The sequence below is a fragment of the Nestor notabilis genome, unplaced genomic scaffold (genome assembly GCF_000696875.1).
Source record: "Nestor notabilis isolate BGI_N333 unplaced genomic scaffold, ASM69687v1 scaffold23272, whole genome shotgun sequence".
In the NCBI taxonomy this organism is placed as follows: domain Eukaryota; kingdom Metazoa; phylum Chordata; class Aves; order Psittaciformes; family Psittacidae; genus Nestor; species Nestor notabilis.
Genome location: NW_009918203.1, coordinates 20,469 through 29,671, shown reverse-complemented (window position 1 = coordinate 29,671; position 9,203 = coordinate 20,469). Strand labels below are relative to the sequence as shown.

General features: G+C 37.3%; 1 protein-coding gene across 2 annotated transcripts in view; it reads right to left on the bottom strand.

Moving 5' to 3' along the window:
- Positions 1 to 821: 821 nt before the first annotated feature.
- RBM25 (RNA binding motif protein 25) overlaps positions 822 to 9,203 on the bottom strand; it is a 22,048-nt gene continuing 13,666 nt past the window's right edge. For both annotated transcript variants that reach the window (XM_010009600.1, XM_010009601.1), the window contains 9 exons: positions 9,030 to 9,203; positions 8,615 to 8,704; positions 6,938 to 7,011; positions 6,060 to 6,210; positions 4,718 to 5,042; positions 3,417 to 3,691; positions 3,061 to 3,159; positions 1,752 to 1,799; positions 822 to 1,501 (listed from right to left, as the gene is read on the bottom strand). The exon at positions 9,030 to 9,203 is cut by the window's right edge and continues 40 nt beyond it. In XM_010009600.1, the coding sequence (XP_010007902.1) occupies positions 1,409 to 1,501; positions 1,752 to 1,799; positions 3,061 to 3,159; positions 3,417 to 3,691; positions 4,718 to 5,042; positions 6,060 to 6,210; positions 6,938 to 7,011; positions 8,615 to 8,704; positions 9,030 to 9,203 (1,329 nt within the window). In that variant the 3' untranslated portion in view covers positions 822 to 1,408. The remainder of the gene's footprint in view (positions 1,502 to 1,751; positions 1,800 to 3,060; positions 3,160 to 3,416; positions 3,692 to 4,717; positions 5,043 to 6,059; positions 6,211 to 6,937; positions 7,012 to 8,614; positions 8,705 to 9,029) is intronic.

The following is a 9,203-nucleotide window of genomic DNA, read 5'->3' as shown; positions in this document are numbered from 1 at the left end:
ATTTGTTAAGAACAGTGTTTTCAAGTGTCCTCTCCAGATACAAAGAACTAGTAACTCAAGGTCACAATTATGTTTTCTGAACAGGTCAACCTGTATCCTTCAGTTAAATACAATATAGAGATACTGGAACACCTTTACTCAATTTGTTTGCTATTAAGAATTGTTTTTAAAAATTAAAAATGTTTCTGAGACAGTTTGCTCCCTGGAACACAGTCCTCCTGCAATCAAAACAGTTCATAGCACATTATCGATTTGTCTTCTTACCCAGGTATGAGATAAAAAATGCAGTTTACAGTACATCTCAATATTTATACCACATCAGCCTATTTATAAAAACCCATACAAACAAGGCAGGAGAATATTACCCTCTTTTTGTGGACAACAGACTGCTTACCAGTAGAAAACAAAAGTTGGGGCTAGTTTAACAGTATGGATAAAAACAAGACTTTGGCTTTGAAAACTTATGGTTTAGTTTTTGTCAACTGTTACGGTCAGTTCCTTCCAAACAAATATTTTTTTCTAAAAATTAAAAAAATGTTTTTAAAAATAATTTCTTATAAAAAAAGATCTGGTTATTTTGGAGACAGAAGGGATAATAGGAAAGGGCTAAAGTGAAACTGAGCAGAAGACATCCTAATTTTAAAAAAAAAAAAAATAAAAAAAATTATCAAATAGCACTTATTGAATTGAGGTCCTGCTCTTGTTTTAAATGAGCAAAGATTAAAAAACTTCCTGTAATTTGCACTTTCTAGGAAAGAAGCATAGCCTCTGCAAGAGATTGAGTTCCCAGCTTCAGTAGTAATTTTAAACGGGCAAAGTACCAAGACTACTGCTGTTTCACACCAGAATGAAAAGTCTGAGGGAATTCCTTTTCCAGAGACAGATCAGGGGATGAAATGAACACACAAAGCTGTTCTGTGAATGCAGTTCAAACCACTTATGTTTAAATTTTCTGATAATTTCTTAAATAAAAAGAGGGAGAGTATGGGGGGGGGGGATCACTGATAAATTTGCAGTGAAACCATTAGTCTTCATCTGTAACTGATATAGTTCCATTTTAAGTGCAAATATTTTGCAAAACAGGGGTTTTTTTTTCCTTAATATTTACAGGAATCAGAGTAACATAACAAAATTACCAGAGAGCATGTACAGTAGCTGCAGCTTATAAAACATACCGGTAATTGTACCTTGTGAATTATAAAGAGAATCAATGCAGGATTTGGATAACTAACTGAGAAAGGTAAAGGGGGCCTCAGAGCAGAGGACAAAAAAATTCACATTTTCTACATAAAAAAATACAGGTCTCAAGTCTCTGAGAACAGAGAAAATTCAAAGTCTTTGAATGATGGGGGGCAGAAGGGGAAAAAGCCAAAAATTGAAATGGAACCCTAGAAGCAAGGAGAGTGCTTTACTTCACTAGACCGATCTTCTTTGCTTCCGTCTCGTATATCAACAATCTCCACATTTTGACTATGAAAACTTCAGCTTCTTCATCTAGTACCTGTAGGAAATACACATTTTATAGATTATTTTTTAGGTTAGGTACTCCAGTTATAAAGACACATTCTGGACACATCAGAACTACAAAGTTTGATCTGCTTAATCAAAACAGCTTTTGTATCTAATGCATCTTTTCTATGTATGCTCTATGAATGCCAAATATTTCTGTTACGTACTTCTAGTACTTTGCAGAATTGACGATTAGCTTCAGTATAAAGGAGAAGTATATCAGTTACACAATGTGTGCTTACCATGGCAACATCATCCAGTATGCTCTGTGGTGAGCTGTGAGCCATAACCTGAAAAAAAAAAAAAAAAACAAAACACACCAAAACCCTCCAATGTTTTCAGACTGAAAACTCTGGGTAAACCATATAAGCCTCTCTGGACAAAACCCAGTTAATTCTTAAGGATATTGTATGCTTTACACATGCAAAAAGTATTCACAGTTCCCTAGTTGCCAGTATTAGCCAGGGCAAAAATTAGTATTGCGCTACATCAGATTCCATCATAATGAATGCTAGTTTATGGGTAGTTTCTAGGGAACAATTTCCAGGAAGCTCCAGAGATTCAACAGGTCCTGTATTTGCTGCCTATCCTTGAATCTCCAATTAAGCTCTCCTAATTTAAGGAATAAGCTCCCCTTCCTTCAACAAGGAACTCCTAACAGAAGACAAAGGAGGCAAAATTCTCCCTGTATCACTCTTCATAACATGTAGATGGAAAATTCAGTTAAGTATTTCAATTTATTCCCCCCACTCCAAGTTGTCTTTCAATACCAGAAAACAGCATTTTTATCTACATATATAAACTTAAGCTTGGAAAATATTCCACTTCTGCTGTTCACTTTCTACTAACCTCCTGTGCCACATAACTATCACTCTCATACAGTAGTCCTAAAAGACAAACTGAGACAAGCCATCATGAATGTGAGTACCATGAAATCTGAAAAAAGTTTTTGAAATTCCATGTTGATGAAAAGCCATAGAGCTGCTGTGGCAGATTTAAAACGGCAAGTTATTAGAATTTAGTTTGTAATTTTATGGAAGAAGCTATGGACAGTTTAGTTTAAACAAGTCATGCAACAGCTAAAAGTTATAGCAGAATGACTTCTAATGCTAACTCTAAAACCTTAGTATTTGCTTACTACTAAGCAACAGCAGCATCTAAAGAATTTTTTAAGAAGTTAATCTGGTTGATCCAAAAATACATGTAAAAATCAAGATACTGGCTTTTTTCCCCTGAATTCAAACAAATCCTACTTTTAAGCTAAAAATGTTAATGGCCAATGAGATATCAACTCTGAAATCTAATGACAAAACTAGCAGTTAGAACAGCTGCTCTTGTGAACTGCTCGTTTCTTTATCCAGTTCTAGATGTTTATGCAAGAGGTAACAGAGAGCATCTGCCATGTACATACTGATTCCAAGAACACCAGCTGTCTCTGGTGATCATTACAGATTACAGAGAAGCTAAGAAAAGACTGCCTTCAAATACAGATACTGCACCTTTAACAGGGAGCAAACCCCAGACTTCACAAAGGAAGTGGAAGATACTAACCTTAGAACAAACAAAGTCAACTAGCGTGGCTTCTTCTTCACCAATATATTCTATTATTTTCTTGTTGATCCACGGTCTAATTCGACGTTCCATTAATGTCTGGAAAAAAGACAAACCCCAGATAGGCAGCTACAAGACCCAAACAACAATTTAGCAGAATTTTTGCTATCAGTGAGATAACCCCTAGTGATTTGGCATCTGTAAGTATTTCTGACAGCCAAACATATTTGTACAGGACCTTTTCTCCCCACTTCCATAAAACTGCTAGATAATTTGTAGCAACAATTCAGGAAAGAACAAACAAAAATAAGCAGGCATACTTCAAAGTATAATATAAAGACAATCAGTCAACTTACTGAATCCACAATTGACCAGTCAAGAGGATAAGCAAAGAGCTCTGGTTTTGCTGTGGGAATCTTCTCAATGAGACTCTTAATATGTTTGCGTTTTTCTTCTGTGTTGACACTGCCTTTGATATTGCTTTTATCTTCGTCTCCATAATCCAGGGGAACAAGTTTCCTCTTCCGGGGCACATCATCACTGTCTTCATCATCAAATTTATTGAAAACACTATCCACAGCAAGCTTCTTCCTTTTTACAGCATTAGGCTGATTAGGACTATTGCAGGCACCTACAACCCAAAGGACAGAATAACATATTTGTAAACTGTAACCAAAGCTCGTTTGCTCTTCACACATTTCTTGAGGAATATCATTTTATATGTTATAGATGTTATAGAAATGCCTGTGAATGCCTAGCTTCAGTGTTTTAATCTGTTACACTATGTTACAAAAATGGCAAAAGAGGTAAGTATCTCAGAGTTCAATCAAGATGCTTAAAAATAGAGTCTTCTTTCTTTGACCTGAAACCAATTAGCACCCTCACTGGTGGAGGACTATTAGCATAAGTTCAAACCTTAGCAGAGCACAGAAGTGAAAGGTTGCAATGAATCTAGCTATAGGAAAAGCATTAATCAGTTAGCTGAGTACCATACTGGCTCTCTTTATTCAAGATATAACACAGTACAAACTCAAACTGCAGCTCCAGGGTAATGAAAAAAATAATAAATGCATAAATGTTCTGGAATACAAACGTCCTTAGTTCTGCTGCTCACAACAGAATTTTTTTGAAAACATCATGAAAATTCCTAGGTACTAGGACTCTACACTCAAGTTCCAGTCACAAGTGTCATCAATTCATTGTGCTGCTCTCAGAGGCAGTTAAGGATAATCTTACTTGTACTTTTCTTCTTTCAAAAAGGTCTTTGTGAATTAACAGAAGAACTATCTAGGTCTTAAATCTAACATACAGTTACTTCAACAAAAGTATCAATGAGTTTTAAAAGATACATTTTGAGATCTATTAAGGTAAAAAACATGGGGAAATAACTAATCCCAGCTAAGAGCACTCCTAAAAAAATGAAGCCTTGAGGTTGCCGAAACTTCCCTCCCTCTTCCACTCCAAATTCTAGAAGAAGAGAGATCTACAAAACATAACATATCTTCGGGATCAGAGAAATCAAGCACAGCATTTAGATAACAACAGCTTGATGCAAGTACATCAAAATGTACAATATATTTGGAAATCTGTTTGGCTACTCCAAACATTTTTTCTATTCTGATCCTATACAGAACATGAAAATAAAATGTAAACTTGCCCAGTTTGAGGCTAAGTCCTATTTTGGGCCGATGCTCTTCTGGCTGCTGTTGATCAGGTGAATTTTCGTGAGGGATAATAATGCCACAGGGAGATTCATCACCAGGTGTGTTAGGGGTTGCATTTCCACTAGCAGAAGAAACAGATGGAGCAGAACTGATGGGTCGTAAAGTTGGTTTAAGGCAGGGCTTTTGTTCAGGCTCCTCTTCTTCTTCCTCTGGCTCTTCTCTTTTTTCCTCTTTTTCTGTCTTTTCTTCCTCTTCCTCCTCAGACTCTGGCTCTTGTTTTATTTGTGGCTGCCTACGCCGCTCAGCCTCCTGCTCCATCTACAATGAGACAGACAATTAGCAAAACCAGAAACTTTCTCAAAAACAGTACTGTTTGAAATGAATCTAGAAATCCTCTATTTACAAAAGAAGTCTGTTAGTCAAGAACTACTATATGCAACTACTGCCATTATAGTCAGAAACAATGATTAATCAATTTTGTTTCTATCCAGACATAGATCTGGAAAGTTATTCCTTGTTTCCAGAGTTCTTATTGCTTACCTGGACTTCTTTTTAAGAAAAAGTAAACAGAGCAAATATTAACTATCAGATCTCTTAATGATTTTGCTCGATACCACCAGAATACCAAGAGCTCTTTTCTCCCTGTCAGACTAACAGCTGCCCAGCGGAAAAGGACCGGGGAGGGCTGATTGACAGCTGTCTGAACATGAGCCAGCAGTGTGCCAAGGCAGCCAAGAAGGCCAATGACATCCTAGCCTGTATCAGAAAGCGTGGCCAGCAGGACTAGCAAACTGATTGTCCCCCTGTACTTGGCACTGGTGAGGCCGCATCCTGAATAGTGTGTTCGCTTCTGGCCCCTCACTACAAGAGATACTATGTTGCTGGAGCAATCCAGAGAAAGGCAACAAAGCTGTTGCAGGGCCTAAAACACAAGTCTGATGAGGAAGGGCTGAGGGAACTGAGGTTGTTTAGTCTGGAGAAGAGAAGGCTCAGGGGGGACCTTATTACTCTCAACAATTACCTGAAAGGAGGTTGTAGTGAGGTGGGGGTCAGTCTCTTCTCCCTGGTAACATGTGACAGAACCAGAGGTAACAGCCTCAAGCTGCGCCAGGGGAGGTTTGGATATTAGGAAAAATTTCTTCACCAAAAGGGTGATCAGGGATTGGAATAGGCTGTCCAGGGAAGTGGTGGAGTCGCCACCTCTGGAAGCGTTCAAAAACTGTGCAGATGAAGCCCTTAGTGATATGGTTTAGACTTGGCAGTCCTGGGGTAAAGGTTGGACTTGATGATCTTAAAGGTCTTTTCCAACTTAGTTGATTCTACGATTCTACTTACCCTCTGGAGTTCTGCATCTGGATCTGGGTGTCCTTCTGCCAGAAGGCGCTGCCTAATTTCTTCCAATTCTTCTTTTTCCCTTTTCCTATCCCGTTCATCTGCTTCCATCTCTTTCTCCCTGTCTCGTAGCCTCTTCTGAAGAGCACTACCCCTACAAAAGATACAAAATTTGTACTTCAAAGAACATTCCTATGAGAACCCTGTACCACAATACAAGAAATAACTGATACAAATTTATCTTCCACTAAGTGAAAATTAGATTCATGTGAACACCTGGGGTCTATTTTTGTAATAGAAGAATCTAAGATACTGGTTCCCAACCTCACTATACAGCATTTATCCCATCGCATTAAACAGATGTAGAGAATGTGACTGCCAATCTTCTTAGAAAAAGAATCAAATTATTTGACATGTTTTTACTTATCAAGAACCAATTCTGCTATATTATTTTGATACAAAGTTTAGTTAGTCCTATGCTGAGAATTTTCCCCATCCTTTACAGAGTTAACAATGTTGTTCTTCATACAATATACAGCTTCCTTGTAGTGAATTTTTTAAAGAAGCATGCTTGCTATCTTCTCCCTGACCCCACCACCTTATTTTGGCATTACACTGACTTCTGCTCCACCTCACCCACAGAGGGGAGGTGACAGGAAGGAGCAGCTACTCCCAAGCATTAAGAAGTAGCAGTAAGGAGTCTCCCTTTTCCCTCTGGTACTTATCAAGTGACACTGCAATAATTTAGATAAGTACATAAACCTTGCATCATCACATAATCAGTCAAATATAAACTTCATAAGCCTCTGCCAACAGACCCCACAGCTGTGTTAAAATGAACAATGAAGATTTTATTGTTAGTAATCAATAAAAAGATGTACCTGTAGTATTTTGGATCATCTCTGTCATCATCATAATCTTCTAAGAATTCTTTTAACCGTTTGGCTTCTTTTGCCTGCAAGAAGTGGAAACATAAGTAATGTTATAAAACAATTTCTGGTTTTCTTTCTAAGAGTTTAAAATTTAGTAATATTATTAGTAAGTTTATTTTATATATACTATGCTTCACACTAAGAATAGAATTTTCCAAACAAGAACATGGAAAGGTTTTAGAATAGCATTATGTTCCAGGGATTTCTCAACTTGCTATCATATGTTCAACAGCAGATGGCACATCCACTAGGTCCACTAGGATCATGGCTCTGACTTGCACACTACAATTCTGTTACTAGCATTTCACAGGTTTTTTAAATATACCCCCTCCCTTTTTTTACATCACGAAGAGGATCAAAGTTCCTGTCCTTCAACTTCCTAAGTCTGGTATTGGATATTTTAACAAGGCATCTTAAGTGTATTTTCTCAGTACTGTTTTGTTTCAAGAGCCACGCTTTTAAGAAATAATTAGCTAACAATAGAAACAAATCTAATGGCTACTTCTAGGATAAGCACTCTGCTGTTGTGTTACTAGTCCAAACTATGTGGCATGGTATCAATGCACAGGCCTAAAACTTAAGGGAGGGAGGGGGCTAGAGAAGGAGACATTTCCCCCCCCTCTGATAAAACAGAGAAATAAAAACAAAGAAAATAAGCAGTTCTTTAAGGAGAATATAGATTAGGACATTCTAACCTGTCTATAAGCAATTTCTTTAAAAGAAAAGTAAGATATTCCTATACTAATGACTTTGAGAAACAAGTTACGATTTTGGTTGTAAATTCAGCACAGAATTTAACAGTGCTCTCTACAAGTACCATCCATAGCCAGCATCCAGGAGAATCATGAATAGAAAAATATCCTCAAGTCATTCTCAGACATTTAGGGTGAAAAATTAGATTCCACATAAACAAATGTACTTTTCTTTTTCTCCCTTTCCTGTGTATCTCTGCATATTTTGCTTTGAAGTAATTCCCAATCCATCTCCTACTTAGAACTCTCTCATATCTTCTCTCCTTCTCTGGGAGAATTATGACATGAAACAGCACCACCATAATTTAGAGTAAGTTTTGTGTTGAAGCATAAAGAAGTATGAAATTACACAAGCATCTATCTTCCAATGGTGTCTTTTTTGACAAAACTTCCAAGTGTTACATGGATAACTGGTAATTTCACAACGGACATTTGCAAAATGGTTATATGTATTATAGGATATCACGTATTACAGAAGGTACAGGCACATGAGCAGGTTGGAACTAAAAGGACTGGTCTAGTTCTGCCTGCATGACATAGAACATAGGTTTTGCTAAAAATCTGACACAAATACAGGTTACAGATGTAACAGTGCATGATTATCAAACCACAGTACTTTGCAGCTGCCTGCTTCTCATTCTTTTGCCTTCACAAGACAAAGCCACTAGACTTTGCTTTCCAGACTCTCAGTAGTACTCCCAGTTAGTAGACACTCCTGTTTAAAATCTATTAACTTTGTCTCGTTTTGCATAAAAATATATATGATGTTTATATAAAATGAGAGCCCTATCACTATCCATAGACAGTAGTAGAATGTCCCATTCTAAATAAGACCCAAAGAACAAGAGGGGAAAATTACATGTATAAGCCTTACCATTTCCCTCCTCCTTTCTTCTTCCCTTTCAGCCTCTTTTTCGTATTCTCGACTTTTCTTCCGTTCTCTGATTTCCCAGTTTTTAAGACGCTACAACAGAAAAAAAAACAAAACCCCACACTCCAATCTCAAGCACTTCAAGAACAGTGTTACTACTCTGAAGTTAGTTTGGGTTATTGTTTAAAACCAACTGCATTAAAATTAAGCAAATTATTTACTTATAATTTAAAATGCCAGAATAAGAAGTCCAAAGTTTTTCTGACTTACATATTCTGCCTTAATTCATGCAGTCAAAGGATTAAAAATAAATTTAGGAATAGAGAGTGAGAAAGAATTACGCATTTTATAGTAGAACACTAGTTATCACTCCTCAGAAACAATTTTTCCTTGAGAAACCTTAAAAATCTCAACCTACCTCTTGATATGCAGCTTCTTTTTCACGCAGTTTCCTCTCCAGTTTTCGGCGCTCGTAGGCATCTTCTTCGTCCTCTTCACGGTCTCTCTTCTTGTCCTTCTCCCGTTCCCGTTCCCGCTCACGTTCTCTCTCCCGTTCCCGCTCACGTTCTCTTTCCCGTTCCCGTTCTCTTTC